The following is a 19769-nucleotide window of genomic DNA, read 5'->3' on the forward strand; positions in this document are numbered from 1 at the left end:
AACTTATAAACCCATCCAAATGGGCTCTTACTGGGTGGGGGTGAAAACAGTATGTAGAAATTATAGACGCTTTAAACATTTTCTAAATTAAATTTTGTAGACAAGAGAGAACTACTCCGATGATAAGCATCACTTCCAACCCAAAAGATATTTTAAGTCTAAATTTATATATATTTTTTATATATTCAAATAAAATTTCAATTTTAAATCATGTCCAAACAAATCCTTATTACTGTACATACCACTGGCCTGCTTCCTGTATGACATGTATTATCAACACAAATTGGCATTGATAGAGGGATCAAGAGGAGCGTGGTAGGCCAAAGTTGGTTTCACAAGAAGACAATCTTTTTGGGGTTTCTTGAATCAAAATTTTGTCTAATGATGTAAGACGAGTCATTTTGATGGGAGATTATTTCTCTAGTGGATAAAGACCACAATAAATATGAAGTTGGAAGAATCTTAATTTAACAAAAAGTCTCTCTCAAGAAACACCTTTTCTTAATACTCCATTATTATTGTACTAAGAAAAGCATATGTCCTTCATCATTCATTGATCAACAGAAGAATAAAGTTACTCGTAAAGGTAAATTAGCTAGCTGTTTAAAGTGGACCTCAAAAAACCTTAGCCCCTTTGATCCCAATCAAAAGCAAACAAAAGTAACTGAAAAATTATACTGCATTATTAAAGATACTTTAAATAATACTTTCTCCATTTTATTTCACATGACACCATTTTTTTAGGCTATTCAAAAAGCCTCCTATTTTTTCCTTAAATTTTATTTTCATTGTTGATGTATATGCATTTTATTATTAATAATAAAATATTAAATGCATATGTTAGTGGATATAAATTGTGATGAAAGATAACTTTACACTATTAGTTTTTGTAACTCTTATAGTCACTAGTTTATTGTAACTCATATGACGATTAGTTTCTTATGACTTGTGTAACATCTATCGCATCCATCTACTCACATTACTATCCCTCATTCTATCATTGATTATATGGAAGACTTCTTCCTCTATAAACAGATGAAATATGTTAAGTTTGAAAAAAATATTATAGTATGTAGTAGTGAAAGAAAGAGTTGAGACAGAGAGAATATTTGAAATCTTCAACTATATTCATTATATAAAAGAGAATAATTATATGTTGAAGGAAAATGTTTTTTAGGTGGAGCTTTGAACTCTACAACAAATACAAAGTAGTTTGAGTTATGCATGTTGTTGGGCTGTTGTATCTTGAATGAGACAAGTCAAAAAATATACTGCTGGATCTATGTAGATTACGCGCAGTGAGCTTGAGTATTTTTAAAGAGAACGAGAAATCCGCGTTTCAGTCTGAATATATTATTATTCAACTTTGTCATTTTATTTTCAACTGTAATTTATTATATTTTGTGATATATTACACCAACACATTCAAAATACAACCACAAACGTTCAAATTTTAGTCTTAAATTAAGTTATTTAGTATAAGGATCGTTTGGTAGAGTGTGTTAGCAAAAAATAATGCATGCATTAATTAAGTATATTAATAGTACCTTATTTGATACATTTTTTCAAGGCATGTATATATATTCTATTGTGTATTAAGTCTTGCATTGCTAATACCACGGATTTCCATGTATTAGTTATGCAAGGAGATTTAATGCTTGCATTATTACGGTTAAAGACCCAATTATTCCTCAAAACCTCTTTTACATCTTTTCTATCATAATTGTTGATGATATTTTTGTAAGTAAATATTTATATGCAATGCATATTATTTTTTAATACACTAAACTAAACAATGACTAAAAAATATTCTATGTATAATTAATGCAAGCATAACTAATTTAAACATTACTAATACACTCTATTTAATATTATTTTAATAGACTTTACCAAACTATTCATAACAATTTTACTATTGATGAAGAAAACGATGTAAAGAAAAAAAATGAAACGCGAAAGAAAAAGGAAAAGGAAAAAAGAAAAAATTACCTTCGTTCATTTTTATTTGTTATTATTTAATTTGGTACATCTATTAAAAACTAATTATTAATATAAATATTTTCTCATATTTCTATTAATTAATGTCTAATATTAGATTTTAAAAAATAATTTAAAAAATAATAATTAATAATAAAAATAAAATATGAAAAAATTAAAAATTTCTTTCTCAAAAATAACAAGATATAAATGGAAACTTACAAGTGAAAAAATAAAAATAAACAGAGTACGGAAAAGAGCGCGAGGCCGACAAGAAAAGGAAAAGGAAAAATAAAAAGAGCTTGAATCTTGGATAAAAAGGACATTTGCTCTTGCCCCTTTTCTTCACTCACTCAGAGCACTGTGAGAAAGAAAAGAGGGAATTTGTTGATTGTCGCCATGGAAATAGGTCGGAGCAGATCAACAAAATGCAAATGGGTCACCACATTTCTTTTTCTGCTTGCTTGCTCTGCTGCTGGACAAGTTCAAGATGGTATGCTTTCTTCTCTTCTCTTTCAATTTTACCATTTGATTTCCTACTTTGAAGCTACACACCAAACTATTTTACTTTTTTTTTCTTAACTTTGATGTTTGCTTGGTATGAGATCTGCTAAATAATTTCTCCTCTCTTCATATTTAGCTTCAAATGTAGGCTAATTAAAGCGTATAATCATTTTGGGACTCGACATATGTAGGAACATTTAAATCACAAACAATATACTCCCGATGTTCCTTCTTATTTGTCGATTATTTCAAAATATATTTTTATTTTTACTTGTTATTTTTAATATATATATTTATGTATTATTCTTAATATTAATTACGTATTAATTATTATTTTCTTAATAAGTATCCAACATCAAATATATAAAGTAAAAGTGAATGAAATTAGCATCTGTTATATTTTGTTATCTCCGTTTGAAACAAAATTAATTAACAAATGAAAATACTACTATTGTTAAGTACAATACATTTTTTTAATCTCAAAGTTAAGTTATAAATGGAGTAAAGTAAATGTTGCATTTAATTAAGTAATGATGTTGTTGATGTTGATATTCATGAGGTGTTACTGCGACACCCTGTAAGAATCATGACTATGCAGGGGTTTGTTTGGGGAAGGTATGAGAGAAAGTAATTTTGTATTAATTTTGATACTATTATTTAGCAAGTACAATTATTTTATACACAGTAATTCATTATATTAATAGTATTAATACATTTCTTATTCTAATACTACATTTTATTTAATATCGCTTTTTTATATTACATTTAGTACAACAAATCAAATTTGTAGGAATTCATTAGTATAAAAGTTTATTTATAGTGAGAGATAAAAAAAGAAAAAAATCATAAATCACTCAAGTTACATTTTAGGCCCTACAGAGTTACTACCCATAGTATTTAATTAGATAAATATTCCTTTCATACCATCACCATATTTGTCAAAGAATTTTACCCCGCCATGTGAACTGTAGTTGAAATGTTCCTTCATTTAATACATTATCTTTTGGTACGACTTTCAAGTAGGCTCAATAATTTTTACTTTTTCTTTCACATAATTATTCGTACAAAAATATTTTTAATGTGTATGTAGGTGTTAAGATAATGGATTTTGATTTCAAATTTCAAAAACTAGTTCAAGATTCTTTAAAAAAGACTTAACTCATTGGAGGCAATTGAGAAACTAAGACAGCTAAATCATAACTCCAACGAGTTGATTCTGACCCAGTGAAACAAACACACAACAAACATATTATTGGTCTAACTACGAGTTACCGTACACATATCGTATTTCTAAATTTTTATTTAGAGATTATTTTTGAAGGATTGTTAGCTCAAGTGTTATTACCTAAGTGAAAACATTGTTAATTAAATTCTTAGTGAAGTGTACATTTGTAGCACACACATCGTTACTTAATTATCAATCCAACCTTGTGTTTTGCAGGTCCGTTAGTTAACGGTAATTTTGAGACACCTCCGTCAGGCGGTTTCTCTTCCGGCGACGGGTACTCCGACGGGCCAACCGAAATCCCGAGCTGGAAATCAAACGGCACCGTAGAGGTAGTGGAATCAGGGCAAAAACAAGGTGGGATGATCCTCATCGTACCACAAGGTAGACACGCAGTTCGGCTCGGAAACGACGCCGAGATAAGCCAAGAGCTCAAAGTAGAGAAAGGCTCCATTTACTCAATCACTTTCAGCGCGGCTCGCACGTGCGCCCAGCTAGAGTCCCTGAACGTTTCAGTTCCTCCAGCATCACAGACCATTGATCTTCAGACTCTGTATAATGTTCAAGGCTGGGATTCCTACGCGTGGGCCTTTCAGGCTGAGGAAGATGACGCGCGGGTCGTTTTTACAAATCCTGGCATGGAAGATGACCCTACTTGTGGACCCATTATCGATGATATTGCTATCAAGAAGCTTTTCGGTCCAGATAAGTCAAAAGGTAAGGTCACTTCTGTTTCTTTATTGGCCCCATTTCCAGCTGTTTTGGTCAAAGATTCTCTCAAGTTTTTATTTTAATAGTTTCGACATAATTTGATTGATCATATCGTATTAGGAAAAAATTGCAATACTTTTGAAACCGTATGATATAAACCTATCATGACATTCACAACATTCCTGTAGTTATAAAAGCTTATTGTTAAATTCTTCCTTAAATTGGTTATTGGAACAGATAATGCAGTACTTAATGGAGACTTTGAAGAAGGTCCATGGATGTTTAGGAACGCTTCTCTTGGTGTTCTGCTTCCGACTAACCTCGACGAGGAAACATCATCACTTCCTGGTTGGATAGTTGAATCAAATCGAGCAGTTCGATACATCGATACATATCACTTCACAGTTCCAGAAGGGAAAAGAGCTATAGAATTGCTTTCAGGAAAAGAAGGCATTATATCCCAGATGGTTGAAACCAAGCCCAACAAGCCATACAGATTGACATTTTTGTTGGGCCATGCAGGGGATTCATGCAAGGAACCACTAGCAATCATGGCCTTTGCTGGTGATCAGGCCCAAAACATCCATTACACTCCCAATTCCAATTCTTCATTTCAGAATGCTAACCTGAATTTCACAGCCAAGGCGGACAGGACACGTGTCGCATTCTATAGTATCTATTACAATACAAGAAGTGATGATATGAGCTCTCTTTGTGGACCTGTTGTGGATGATGTGAGGGTTGAACTATCAGGGTCTAGCAGACTCAAGATTTTCGGGTTTGGGTTTATGTTTTGGTTGTTAGTATTACTTTTGGGTTAATCTGAATAGCTTTCTGTTCCACTCAACTTATATGGGTGTCCAATGTAGTACCACAGCAGGGAGGTCCAGAATCGGACGCCCCTGGTATAAAAAAGAAAAAAGGAAAAAAAAGGCTTGCTGTATTAAATAGAAGGTATGTATGTCTTCTCATGTCAATGTAGTATGTCTTAGTATTTTGCAATCAAAATTTCAAGGTGCTTTCAATTTGTTAAGGTTCAGTAATCTTGGGATCCTTCACACTATTATCTTGTGTGGTGCTATGACAAATAATAATACTACTACAATGCTATTTCTCACTTGGCTCTGTTTGCAGATCTGAAATTATCAAATTTATGATGTATGACTAATACCTAGTATAACTATCGGAAACAACCTTTCTATCTTGCAAAGTTAGAAGTATGGTTTACGTACATTCAACTCTTTTCAGATTACACTTGTGTGATTACATTGGGTATGTTGTTGTTGACTAATAGTTAGTAACATGAATGACTAATGACTAATACCTACTATAACTTTGTTGGATGCTTATGACTTGGAAGTCTTCATGAGTCTTGGTTTATTGTGGAAGCTGATGATCAGCCTTGTCCATGGCTGAAATTGCTCTCGCAGCAGTCATCAAGAAGGCAATTGACATATCCAGCAATGCACTGTTTAATGAAGTATCTTCAGCCTCATCCTTGCAGGAAAACATCGGTTGGATTGAAACAGAGAAGAGACACATGAGATCCTACATAGCGGATGTAGAGGCCAAGCAAATAACAAGTCAGAGAGTAGCAAACTTGATAAATGATATTCAACATCTTGCCAAGAATGTTGAAATTGTTCTCAACACTCATCTCTGTGAAATAGCATGTCATCCCGAGGGAGAGTGGAGGCTTCAATGTCTCAAAAAAGCTCCTCGGATTTTCTCATGTTATAGCCAAACCACCCATAAGTTGGTTGCTCGGGTTGAAGAGATTAAGACTAGAAAAGTTTCAGACATTGATCGTGCCCGGGTGACATATAACATCACAGATTCAAGCAACAATAATAAAGATGAAATTTTCATGAGTACTTTCGATCAGAGAAGCTCTTTCCTACATGTGGATGAATCGAAAATCATTGGTCTAGAGAAAGATTTCAAGGAGTTGAGGACGAAGTTGCTCGACATAAACCTAGAGTTTGATGTGATCTCATGTTTTCCAAGAGCCAAAACCGAAAGTATTATTACTTCTTTATATTTTGCATTGATTGCACTCACCAACTGCCTAATAAATTTAATTGTTTTGCATCTGTGAGGTGAAATGATGATTCTTAAATCGGAAATATTGTATTGTACTTCATGGAGTTAATTTATTTTCTTGTTAATTGAAAGAGCTGATTCTGCAGACTCGTTTTATGTAATCCATATGATGTACAGTATACTTGTCTCTATGGGTAAAATCATATTAATAGTTCCATGGTGTTTCTTTTTTTTTCTTTCTTTTTTCGAAGGAGTGTATTGGAGCCACGATAAAATTATCCCCGTGTGACCTATAGTCATGAATTTGAGCTATGAAATTAGTCATTAATATTTGTATTGGATCAACTATCTACCTCACACCCATTAGGAGTTCTGTCTTTATTGAATATATTTAATCCACCGAATCGAAGTTCTAAACTCCAGCGTCTAGCGAATAAAAATAAATGATAATGTGGTATATTGAAACCTACCTCAGTATTAGTACGATAATTTTTCACCGAAGTCGTATACAAATTATGACCTACCACTAAATAAAAGATATATTTAATGGTAATAGATGTTTCTTTAAGCTATAAATTACCGTAAAAATATTTAGGGATAATTGAGTTAATGTCATTCATCAAGAGTCATTAAAGTCTTGAACGATATTTATAAAGTGTTGGTTATAAATATTTGTATTTATTATTAACGCTAAATATAATATAATTGTAATTTATTGCCGATAAATTTATTTGTTATAGTGTACCATGCATTAGTACATATAAATTAATCATCTGTAATTTATTTTATATTATTCTGTATGTTAAAAGAATTTATACTAAACACTCGACATATGAGAAGTAATAATATTGTAATAAATTGTAAGAAATGTTATCATTACCTAATGTAACTTGAGACGAAAAATATAAGTTACTCTATATAAGAATTAATACTGTAGGGATTAAAACAGAGAAATTAATAGTGCAATAATTAGTAATATTAACATCTTAAATTATTACTTCTATTATAATTATTTTTTATAGGAAATAATTGAAAGCTGGACTAAATTGACTAAAATGGACTAAATATATATTTTTGCTTTTGATATTTCCTATATATACTTGCCTATTTCCAGTAAAACTTTTTCGAAAGATCAGAAGAGAAGAAGAAGAAGAAGAATAAGGAGGAAGAAGAAGAGGAAAAAAAGGAAAGAAAATAATGGGTTTTTTTCTTTGACCTTACAGTTTTCCATATCTTCTCTCCTCCCTCTCCTTATTAACAAAAAAAATAATGGAAGAAGACGGTGGAGGAGTAGTTCCAATACCTTCCCAAACCGCTTCGTCTCCGCCCCATGATGATGATCATCCAGATTTTTCACCTATTGGATCGCCGGAGTCTCACTTCATTGACGATCTTTCTCAGCCGTCTGATCAACTCCATGCCCAAGTCACCGATACTGTACTCACCGATGATCTTTGCAACAAGATCGTCAAGCAGGTTCGTTTTTTTATTTGTTTTTTCTAATGGGTTTGGTTTATCTCAATCATTGATGTACTGGGTTTTTTCGTTCTTGGGTTTTTATTGAGTTCTAGGGTTATATGCTAAAAAGGTCAATTTTTTGAGTGAAGTTTAGTGAGATAGATGATGGTGTGCAATTGGATTGGATGGGAAATTTGCTTGACTGTAGGTATACAACAACAACAACAAACCCAGAGAAACCCCACAAGTGGGGTTTCCTGTAGAATGCTACAGTAAATTTTCAATTGGATTGATGTGTTAGGTCAGTATGTGAATTGGGTGCAATTCTTGTTGTTTTGCTAAGTTGGGGGGGTTCTTGAATTAGTTGATTAATATTTAAAAGTTAGAAATGTTTGCTATATATGTTAGAAGGGGTGGAGGTATAAATGGGAGTTGCTTCATATGTTCTGAGATCCCTGTTTGATTATAGTAAACAAAATCCGATTTTAATTTTATTTCTTTATCATTGGATGTTCATAACAAGTTCTTCCAATGGTTCTTAATTATAATGAATAGAACTTGAGAAAAAAATTAATTTTTTTAACTTGTTCATTTATTGTAGTTGCAATATCTTGCTGAAACTTGCAAAGGAACTTTAATTATAGCATGATGTTTTCTGGACTTTAATGTGGTACCTGTCAAAGATCTTCTGCATCTATCAGAATGGATGGCAAATGCATGATTTCACTTTTTCTTTCAGAAAACTTTCCTTAAGTGAAGTTGTATAGACTTGGTTAATGAGCATTTGTTTCTCACATACATACATTGTATTCTCATAACAGCATTTTGCTATGTACATAACCTTCAGATATTAGAGTTTACCTTTGATAACTCTAGCCTTTTACTAGTCCTTGGTAGCTATAGCTTTGCTTCTCTGTCTTAGTGTCTAAATACAACCACAACAACATGCCAGTGAGATCCCACAAGTGGGATATGGGGAGGGCGTGGGTATACAGTGACCTTAACCCCCCTTACTTTGTCTTGGTGGCTAAGTATTAGTAGTAAAATCTGTAGCATATAATTTTTACTAAATGACAGTTTTTGCTAACGACCACTATCCAGTTCTTAAATTTAAATGAAAAATTGACAGAACAAAGCATGTAGCTGAAATTCTGCCTCTTGCAGGTTGAGTATTACTTCAGCGACGAAAACTTACCTACTGACAAGTTTCTGTTGAAGTATGTGACTAGAGACAAGGAAGGGTTTGGTAAGTATTGGAGCTTATTTATTAATGATTAGGAAGGTTCTTGTACTGGCTTCATATTGCTTTCCTACTCCCTCTCTATGTTCACTTATTCTTGTAACTCTTTTGGGGGCTATATGTTTTGTATCCTCTAGCATCTCCCCTATACTGATGCACTCCACTACCTTCTTTATGTCTTAAAATCTCAACTGAGTGCTCTATCTTGCAGTCCCTGTGAAAGTAATTGCTTCTTTTAGAAAAGTCAAGAAGCTTACAAAGGAGACATCAATAATAGCAGCTGCACTTGGGGAATCTTCTCTTCTTGTAAGTTTAATTCTTCTTGTTGGCTATAAAGAATATTGCTTCATACTCCTTTTAATCCCTTTGTCTTTATGCAAATATTCCTAGGTTATGTATTTCATTCTCTTTATTCTTTTTTTCTTATTCTGGAGGTTGTAAGTCGTGATGGGAGAAAGGTGAAGCGACTTCATCCTCTTCCATTAAGTGAGATTAAAGATCCCAAGGTACTGCTACTTCTAATGGTACTCAATAAGTATAATCTAGACTATAGTTGGGATGAAGTTATTCTTCTACTTACCATGTTCTAGGTTTGTACTGTATTGGTGGAAAATTTACCTGAGGATCATTCCGTGGATAACCTTCGGAGCATATTTGGCCAGGCTGGAAAGTATGCTACTTTTTCTTTGTTCTCACACTATTTTCTTTTTGATCGTTATATTTAACTAGAAACAACGGTTTTGAATTATTTTGAACTTCTAGTGTAAAGCATATTACCATCCGTGATCCACACACTGAAAGAGATCCCAGAAAATGCACAACTGCAGAGAAGCTTCTCAGTGGTAAGGTATGTAATTACTGATTCTACGACAGAGCATCTGAAGACCTGACTAGTGTGAAGCATGGGATGGGTCTCAAAACAGTTGACCTACATTTAGAATTTTAGTTTTCCTAGTTGTTCATGAGAAATATCATCACGTTTAGGGTCCAACTGGCCATGCTGTTTGTGTGTTTGTATCTACTCACATTGAAGGATATATGAGAAGTTTTGAAGTGGTAGCATTATGTTATTTCTTCATGCATGCTTTGGACATTTTTTTTTTTTGATTATTGTAGTTGCATGCTCTCGTGGAATATAACACAGTAGAAGCTGCTGAAAAAGCTGTGAGTGTGAATCAAAGTTCCTATTCTAGTTCATTTTGGCTGTGTCATTTCATAAAATCTGATGATGTTCATTTTGTTGGTGGCTATTCAGGTGACCATTTTGAATGATGAACAGGATTGGAGATTTGGGTTGCGAGTCAAGCTTCTCAAGAAAACAGTAATTTGTTTTGTCTCCTCATCTTATTTCCTCTATACACTGAATAATATTGTCATTGGTGTATGCTGTATAACATGTTATGTTAACTCTTCAGACCAAGCCTGGCCAAAGTAAGAAAGGCTGGAGAGATCCAGATTCTGATAGGAATAACAATATCCAAGCATCTGATCTGGCAGTTAATGAGGAAAACAATTCAAGTGAGCATCGTATTGATTCACAAGACGAAGAGGTTAATCATTATAACTTTGCAACTTTTAGATTTATGTCTAAATATAGCTCTGCTTAATAGTAGTATATTTGTGTTAGTGGCTAGAAAACAGAAGAGTAAGGTGTGGAGAGACAAAGGATGAATGCTTTATTATGGATATTTTCCTATTTTTAATTAACATACCTTAAGAAATAGGGTGAAGTGGAAAATAAAAGAAGAAAAAAGTTGATGAAAACTTATGACTGGAAGTCAGGAAGTTGTTGAAAGTCAATACAATAATTAAAGAACCTTCTTGTATGTTGTTATGGCTGGAGCAAAATTCAGAATTTCTTATTCCCCAAGAGAAAATATTCTCATTCATCTTCCATTCCTTCACATATGGCAACTGCCACATATAGAGTCCACCTCAGTTTGGACCCATTTTCCATGAAACATAACTCCACCCTTGCTCCTCTCGAAGATTCTTCCTAGAGGAGCTCACCAAAAAGCATATTCGGAAACAGTCCATCTCCCTCAATCATTATCATACCTTGAACAACCATAGGAACCCAAAATCATGTTCTCACACCACCAGTGCACTTCACCTTTACATGACCCTTCTTCCCTCTTTTCCTCACTATTCACTCTTTCATCGATGAGACAAAATTCATATTTCATCTCGTCTACTCGTACATCACTCACATCCATTATAGAAAATCCGACAAACACCTCTAACTCTTCTTGGTTTTAATACTATTTTCATTCACAATATACTTGACCAAAAGCTTAGTCTGTGAAATCCAAGAAAGAGCCCAGCAGGAAATGCCACAAGCCCACAACTGACAAAACCAAAAGCTTTATCCTCTCCATTTTTTCTGTGCAATCAACGTCTATGGTTTTTTTCCATTACCTCATCAAGGTTTGAGAGAGAAAAAGGTTGGATTGAGTTGAAAATTTTAGGGCATGACTTTGAAAGTTTTTTTGAGAAAAAAGAGGAAGAGAGGGGAAAAAAGAACATTAAGGATATCTGAATTTCAGGGCACAGCTATCACTCTTTATGCTGAAAATAAGAGTGAAAAAGTGAGGGAAATAATAATGGGGAACAAAGGGAGGTAGGGTTAAATAACACTTGCAATGCTTGTATAAACCCCTTATTCCCATTTGATTATATCCATCAAGTCACCACACCGGGTGGTGTGAGACACATTTTGAACAAGTACTGGGGTCTGGGGAATATTAGGTGCAAAGTGTCAAGTGTGTAATTGATAATTCGGATCAAGAGGAGAAGTTGTGTATTCTCCCAAAATGTTTTCCTTCACACTGAGACACGTCTGCCAAATGGATTTAGGCTTTATTATTCTAAAAACCAAAGTATGAAAAGGTGAACAAATAGTTTAGATGTTCAAACTAGTTTGATTGGGGGTAGGAAAGGGAAACAAAGGAAAGGAGTAGCATATTCATCGTTAAGAAGAAAGGTTAAAACAGTACCCTGTTGTTTGCTGCCTACTAAAAAGGTTAAAACAGTACCCTGTTGTTTGCTGCCTCTCTTTTTAGTTCGTGATATGGTTATACACCAATCACTCTATTGTCAGTCCAATTTCTTTTCTATTGTTTCATATGTCAAATCAATCAACTTTTTACTCATTCTTGAACCGTCTTCTTATGTTGTACACTTGACAAAAATCGTCTAGCTGCCATGTTCGCTCATGGTTTCTTGAGGATCAATAAAAGCGAAATTTCAGGATTAGTGGAGTACCTTTTCAATATCTCTTGCATATTGTTGATATATGTATTTTTTGCATTTCAGGAGGGTGACCATCTATCGAAGGAGACCATTGGGGAGCATGCACAAAAGGAGAAAAATGGGCCCAGGGTGCCAACCAGAAATCGAGGCCGTGGAAGGAGAAACAAGCGTGGCACAAATGGACATGGTAATTTTCCGAGGACACTACACTTATTTTCTTTCTTGCTTCTCCATATTCTCTTGAAGTTAATGATATTTGTTTAAACATCATCAGGTCATGGAACTACTACTTCCATTTATGCGGCTGAACCGTCGAAACCTCCTCCTGGTCCAAGAATGCCTGATGGAACCAGAGGATTTACTATGGGACGAGGCCGACCTCTTTCTTCATCTCCAAGCTAATGATGTTTTGTGAAATGTGTCTTATTGCAAATATAATCTATGTTTGAGGATTGAGTTGTTATGTATTCAATGTGAAAAATGCTTGGATGATGAATTTCGATGGTTAGTGCTTCGAATTTGCAAATGTACTTACTGTGTTACAGAATTGAGGGTTCCTGGGGACAGAGGTATATAACGTTGTATTTGCTCTATGTACCATTATGTTGTTAAAAACTACTTTTGTGCCAATTTTGCCTCCATTGGTTTGTCCAGTTGATTTAACGGCTTAGGTGGTGTTTTCTAAATTTGCATTGTGGTAAGGTGATTTACTAAAATGACTTCAACATGTCCAATCCAATTTTCTGAACAAAACACCATACTAATCCCTCCTTGATGATGCAGATGTGCTGGAGAAAATCCCACCAAAAATCAATCTTTTAGTATCTCATTTTGACTTGGATGACAAGGCTATAAGATGTCATCCATAATGGAAACTTCGTTGTTAAATATACTTACAAATGTGATGAGATACATTTAGTTATTGCTGATCCATTAAGAAAAGCTGTCACCCTTTCCAACCTTACCTAAAAAAAAAGGTTGCCTAATATAACAATGACCTAATCTTTACCAACTCTTAAGCACTAAAAGAAAAATACTTGTGTTTTATTATTTGTCCCCATTTGTGGTCTGTGAAAGTAGATTTTTTTTTGTTTTTTTGGAGCTGACACTCACCAACTATAAATTGGGGATTTATCGAAAAACAGTCTCTCTACCTTATAAGGTAGGGATAAGGTCTTCTTATCCCTTCCAGACTCCACTTGTGGGATTACAATGGGGATAGAGATGAGATTTGCGTACACACTACTCTTTTCAAAATCGTGGAATTACATTAGATATGTTGTCGTTGATGTCCACCTATCATAAAATCAATTGTGGACTTAGAAAGATTTTTGGAACTGATGATGATGAGTAGATGGACGAAGGTTGTCCCTGAGGCTCCTTAGAAGCTCCAGCAGAATCCTTGGCACCTGAATTTGAATTCTAATCTCACTACTTCTTTTCCTTATGCCTCTGTCCTATCTGACTTAGCAATGCATAGGCCGGCCTTGTCCCTTCTTTTACATAGGTCATGCTGAGCACTAACTAATGACATACTATATAAGATACGTTTCAAATGGTTTTAAGATTATTATTTTTTTGACATGGTTTTAAGATAATTTCAATTTAAACTTTTTTTTTGTTTTATAAATTAACATTCCTATATTTATAAATAGTTTCAAGAAATTGTCATAAAAATATCATAACGTTTTAAGGATCATAATTTTTAAAAAATTGTTTCATGTCTAGTCGTCTTCACATAAAATTGACAGGGAAAGAGTAACAATCAATATTTCCTAATTATTCATGAAAAAACAAAATCTATAATTTGCCGTCCAGAAAAAAAGAAAACGTAATTATCCAATATCGTATTTTCTCATCACACCAAAATAGACCATCTTACGAGGAAAATATATTCCGTTGGTTAATTATCTGAACTTAGACTTTATTTTGTTGGTGATGGTTGATTTTTTACCTCGTAATTCTTTTTCTTATTTTTTACATTATTCTTTTTAATAGCTCTATTGATTAGCTAATTGAATTTTTACTTTGTTAATGTTCGATTTCTCCGCCTTATAATTGTCTCTCCATTTTCCTTCGTATTTTTTTAATTAAAAAAAAGACAACATTTATTCTTCGTTTCTTACGCGCTTTAGTGGAGCGTTACCACCACACTCCAGGAAGCTTTTCTTCCGTGGAATTCGAAGTCAGGTGTAGAATTTATGTTTTTCCCTCTTTAGGCATTCTTCTTTGAACTTAGTATATTCCCTTCTCTTCTCTCTTTCTACCAAATAAACCACTATATCTAATCTAATTACATACATATGTTTGTTTAATGGAGTTGATGTTAATGTAAATCTGATAAGCCTTAGATTTTGCTCCTGAAAAATGTTAGTCATCCGATCTCACAAATCTTGTGCTTCAAATTTGGATTTGAATTCTGATTTCTATCGACTTGGGGTTTCTCAATTTCGAAAAGGGTCTCTGAATCTGAAATTTCAGCGTTTATTGATCAACTTTAATCATCATCATCATCTCCGATTAAGCTCTCATTTTCCATTGAAGGTAATATTGTCTTTGGAAAACACTATACTGTTTTCGTACCTTTCAAGTGGGTTATTGATTAAATTGACTTTTGTATTTGTTTTTCGTTGCAATTTGTTTTCGATAAAGATCTGTAGATCAAGTGCTACGCGCAATGGGTTCTTTTTGCCTCCTAGGATTCTTCAAGTTCGAGCAATGGATGATGTAATTTTTCGTCCCCTTTGACTTTTTTTTTTCTATTCCTATTTGGTATCGCTGCTCTTTTCACTTTAGCTATGAGAAGATAGACCAATGTCTTTTTTTTTTCCCTTCCAATTTTAGATATACTTATTGGTTAACTGTTCTATTTGGTGAGATGTAGAATTTCATCAGCAGAAAATGTTGTTTCATGAAAGACGTTTTACCTAAGAAAATAAAAAATTAAAGTCATTTCAGTCTATACATTATACAACAACAACATACCCACTTGAATCCCACAACTAGGGTCTAGGGAGGGTAGAGTATATGCAAACCTTACCACTATCGTATGTCGGTGAAATATCATATTGGTGGAGGGAGGAGAGGTGTGAAGATGATTATAAGTAGCAAGGAATGAAAATGTTGTTTCATGTTGATAGGAGCAAGTTTATGAAGTATGAAGAGCATAGTAGATAATGACAACAAGAGAAGTAGTTTTGCATAGGAAACTATTTTCCTCAAGCAAAACCTTTTAAAAAAAATTTAGCAACCAAACAATGCCCAGTCGGACTTCTTCTTTGATGGGAAATATCAGGATTCTAATTGCTAACACAGATTAGAGTGGGACCTGTCAAGTGACCGCTAAATAAATATTTAGGCAACAGGAAAGAGGTGCACAAGAATGAAGGTATAAATGGGACAACATATACTATAACCATTTCCCCTTGCTGCCATGGAACAAACCTAATACTAGTTCGTTCAGTGTGATATGTGTTTTTCTTTTTTCTTATGTAGGATGTTGGAGTCTCTTCATTTCATGACTGGGGAGACAATAATGGAGCAATCGAATATAGGTTCTCATCAAGTGAAGGTGAAGACAGTGATGGAGATATTATACTACAGCCAATCACAGATGTTGATTTGCCTACCTCCAAGGAGCAGCTTTATTCTGCTGACGACTCCGTAACAACTCAACGGCTAACAATGCTTGGCAGAGCGTACAAGAGAAAAAAGTAAATCTACTTGTACCAGTATAACTGGTATCTGTATACCTGTTCAATGTGCCTTATACTTTGCTGCTATTAAATTATTGGACTGATGAACTTAATGGAATGAAGATTGTGTGTTTAGCATTACTCTGGGGAGGTTGTTTTTGGTAATTTCTCCATTCTCTAAGCGCCTTTCAAACCCATATATGCAGGACAAAATATGGCATTCTAAACAACATAGGTCTCATAATGTTCTCGACGGTGCTTCTGTCCCTTGTGGATTGTTGTGCATGGAAAATTGTTAGATTGCCCCTGGCTCCACTTTACCTGATGCGTCCCTTTCTCATCTCCGCAGTGGCAGTGTCTTGTGTAGGTTATGTCTGTGTCCCGTTATTTCGTAGTTTAAAACTCCACTCTGTAATCAGGAAGGAGGGGCCTGCTCGGCACTCTAGTAAGAAAGGAACTGCTACAATGGGAGGATTGTATTTTATCCCAATTGGAGTAATTGTTGCTGAATTTATTGTTGGGTTTTCTTCTCTGGAAGTTCTCGGAGCATCTGCAGCAACTTTAACTTTTGCAGCAATTGGATTACTTGATGATTTGATAAGTATGAGGAACAATAATGTTGGCTTATCCGCTCGATTTCGAATCATATTGGAGGTGAGCCTTCTTTTCCTTTTTTTGTACTTTTTGCAAATCATACGTTTGCTTCATGTTTCTCTGGAGTTGACGGTACTCCTCTCTGGCACACAGGTAGCTGCTGGGACATTTTTCTCCTTTTGGCTGTATGCGTCGGACATATCATCACCCTACAGCATGTATACATTCTTGTAACTAATTTCATCAACCTTTTTATGATGGTAACTCACAAATCTATCTTATATTGACAACTAGTCTTTCTTATTCAGTATATCAACAAGATTTAAGCTCATTTATTCTCATTCTTCAAATTGATGTTTCTAAATGAACTGGATTAGTCCTAATTTGCCTTTGGTCCTAACAAATTTGTATCCTGAATTTTCTAATTGGTCAATGCTGCATTTTGGATTTTGTAGCATTCCGTAGTTGGATTAAAAACTCTCTAACTTAAGGTTGCAACAAACTCAGGGGATATAAGAATGACAGGAGTTACTTATCCAAAAAAAAAAGGATGACAGGAGTAAATGATCTTGATAACTTCCTAGCAGCATATGCAAATGCTGGATGTTTTAGATACATCACTAATCTTCATTCTTTTTTATAGAGCAGTTTCTTGCACATCTTCTGAAAAATTACAGTTCGAGTGTTGAATACAAAAATAAGAACGAATAAAGAATTCAAAGCCTATGAAGCCTTGCTTGAATGTTAGAGTTCACTTGGATATACTGCTACTGAAGATGCAAACATGCTTCCTGTATATAGTGACAAAAATCTGTTCTTTCTCAGCTAGTTATTAAATTTAATGTGGTATATGCATAAAAAATGGTTCCGTATCACTTAAGGTTCATATCTTCTGTGTGCATGCAGGAAAACAGTGGTTCCCCTACCCGCACCTCTTGGGCTCATATGCCTTGGAAGACTCTATCCTATTTTAACTTCATTTTGCTTTGTTTCCATGGCTAATGGAATTAATCTTACTGATGGTCTCGATGGATTGGCTGGAGGAACAGCCACATTGGCGTTCATTGCAATGTCGATAGCAGTGCTTCCTATATGTTCTGGTCAGTGCGTGAACTATTGATCCTTGTGGTGGTCATTGCAATTCAAGTGTACTGACTACGTTGTCTTACTTAGTTCGATATTGTTTGTTAAAATTCTTTGTGATGAAAAAAGTTGATTTCATTTTAATTTCTTAGAGAAGCAGTGTCTTGAAACTTGCATTTTTGAATGTTCATGATTCTTGCTGAGTATGGGTTTCTGCTTCCAAAACAGAGCTTTCCATATTTGGAGCATCTATGGCAGGAGCCTGTGCAGGTTTTCTTCTGCACAACCGGTACAAAGCATCAATATTTATGGGTGATACAGGAGCTTTAGCCTTAGGGGGTGCACTAGCTTCTATGGCTGCTTGTACAGGGATGTTCTTTCCATTGTTCATCTCATCTGGTGTTTTTGTCCTGGAAGCGCTATCAGTTATACTGCAGGTTTCTTGTTAACTGTTCTATAATCCTTTAACCATGGATAATTTTCTATCTCAAAAGTTCTGGATGATTATTAGTTTGTTTGCAAATATGATATTCTTAGATATTCTCATTTTGGTAACTTTATACTTTGCTTTGGTATGCGTTACTTGAGCCGAGGTCTTCCGGAAACAACTGTTCTATCCCCACAAGGTAGGGGTAAGGTCTACATACACTCTCCCCTCCCCAGGGCCTAGACCCCATCTGTGGAATTACACTGTATGTTGTTGTTGGTGACTTTATCCTTTCTAGATTTCTTGATCGAACTATGTAATATAGAGATGCTTCTATAGTCTACTTGTGTCAGTGTTTGAGAATTTGGAAGAGGAATTCATTGCTCCCTTTAGCCCCTTCATCTTTATTTTGAACTTCTAGTACTGTGGTCAGTTCCCCTTCCCTCTCTGTCAACCTACCTACCAATGCAACTTAAGTTTCTTACTTTGGTTTCTCCTGATCATCCATGTGTGTGCTTCTCTTCAGAAATATATTCATGGAGGGAATTAAGGAGAGAATTTAAAAGAAATATGAATTATGCCCTTTTCAATTCCCTTAATCTACTTTTGCTTAAGTTGTCCTTAATACAAGAGAAACAAATGTGTTTTCCATAATTTGAGAAGTTTGCATCACTCTACTTAAATTTGCTTATTGATTTGATTAAGGATCTTTCACTGTGCAAATGTAATTAACTAATCAAAACTGCCTTCTTCACTCTAATAAGTTCGGCTAAGGTTGATTGTATTCCTTGTTCTTGGACCCGAATTGAGGTTGAGTTTTTTGCTGTTTCTATAAGCATGGCATATATGTGAAAATGAAATTAATGTCTACTTGCATATACAACCTCTGTGACTTGATTGTTCTCACCTATTTCTTAAGAAGCTTGTATCCAATTATCTCCATTGATATGCTTGCACTTTTTAGATTCAACTGACAGAGACTTACCTCTGTCTCAGGTTTCCTTATTCAAGACAACAAAATATTTCCTAGGAACTGGACACCGCTTGTTTCGAATGGCACCATTACATCATCACCTTGAATTATGCGGAGTTAAAGAACCTGTCATTGTTGCTGCTGCATATGCTTTTTCTTGCATTTTAGCCTTGAGTGCCGGATATGTGGGACTGACTTCAGTATAACCACAAGTCATGGAGCATCTTTGTGACTGCTTTTAAAATTTCTGACTGCATAGTTGACAAATCGGAGTTACTTCCTGCAAATTTTCTCTTTTACCTTCAAACAGAGAGAATAGATTGAGGAAACTGTTTTTTTTTTTCTTTTTCTCTTTTATATGTAGTAATTTTGGTCGGCCTCTGTGACCTAATTAGCGTTGAATAGTAATTATCCAAATATTTGGGAATCTTTAAATTATCCTCATGTCTTCATTGTTGTGAATATATTACTGTTTAACATATTCGGGATTTGAATTTTTTTAGTAAATTAAATAAACAGAAGGTTTTGTTATGTCTTCCATTCCACTTTCTATCTTAAAATGATTTTCAGTTTAGTTCCACTATTTA

General features: G+C 34.4%; 3 protein-coding genes across 4 annotated transcripts; all 3 read left to right on the forward strand.

The window, feature by feature from the left end:
• Window positions 1–2269: 2269 nt before the first annotated feature.
• On the forward strand, window positions 2270–5534 carry LOC129873215 (protein DUF642 L-GALACTONO-1,4-LACTONE-RESPONSIVE GENE 2). The gene is made up of 3 exons (XM_055948260.1): window positions 2270–2470; window positions 3923–4423; window positions 4655–5534. Exons 1-3 carry the CDS (start codon window positions 2377–2379, stop codon window positions 5236–5238), a joined length of 1179 nt encoding a protein of 392 aa, XP_055804235.1. The 5' UTR covers window positions 2270–2376; the 3' UTR covers window positions 5239–5534.
• A 2038-nt stretch (window positions 5535–7572) lies between these two features.
• Window positions 7573–13040, forward strand: LOC129872858 (la-related protein 6A). The gene is made up of 11 exons (XM_055947797.1): window positions 7573–7936; window positions 9083–9164; window positions 9370–9464; window positions 9593–9664; window positions 9749–9828; window positions 9921–10005; window positions 10275–10322; window positions 10414–10479; window positions 10574–10708; window positions 12474–12597; window positions 12685–13040. The coding sequence occupies exons 1-11, from the start codon at window positions 7730–7732 to the stop codon at window positions 12810–12812; spliced, it is 1122 nt and encodes a 373-aa protein (XP_055803772.1). The 5' UTR covers window positions 7573–7729; the 3' UTR covers window positions 12813–13040.
• A 1574-nt stretch (window positions 13041–14614) lies between these two features.
• Window positions 14615–19661, forward strand: LOC129874205 (phospho-N-acetylmuramoyl-pentapeptide-transferase homolog). 2 transcript variants are annotated; one of them, XM_055949456.1, is made up of 8 exons: window positions 14615–14954; window positions 15063–15137; window positions 15906–16123; window positions 16312–16759; window positions 16853–16917; window positions 17606–17799; window positions 18011–18219; window positions 19206–19661. In XM_055949456.1, the coding sequence occupies exons 1-8, from the start codon at window positions 14778–14780 to the stop codon at window positions 19386–19388; spliced, it is 1569 nt and encodes a 522-aa protein (XP_055805431.1). In that variant the 5' UTR covers window positions 14615–14777; the 3' UTR covers window positions 19389–19661. The 2 variants fall into 2 exon arrangements, with proteins under 2 accessions (XP_055805431.1, XP_055805432.1); XM_055949457.1 differs by lacking the exon at window positions 15063–15137.
• Window positions 19662–19769: the final 108 nt, after the last annotated feature.

This window comes from Solanum dulcamara, chromosome 11 (genome assembly GCF_947179165.1).
Source record: "Solanum dulcamara chromosome 11, daSolDulc1.2, whole genome shotgun sequence".
Taxonomy (NCBI): Eukaryota; Viridiplantae; Streptophyta; class Magnoliopsida; order Solanales; family Solanaceae; genus Solanum; species Solanum dulcamara.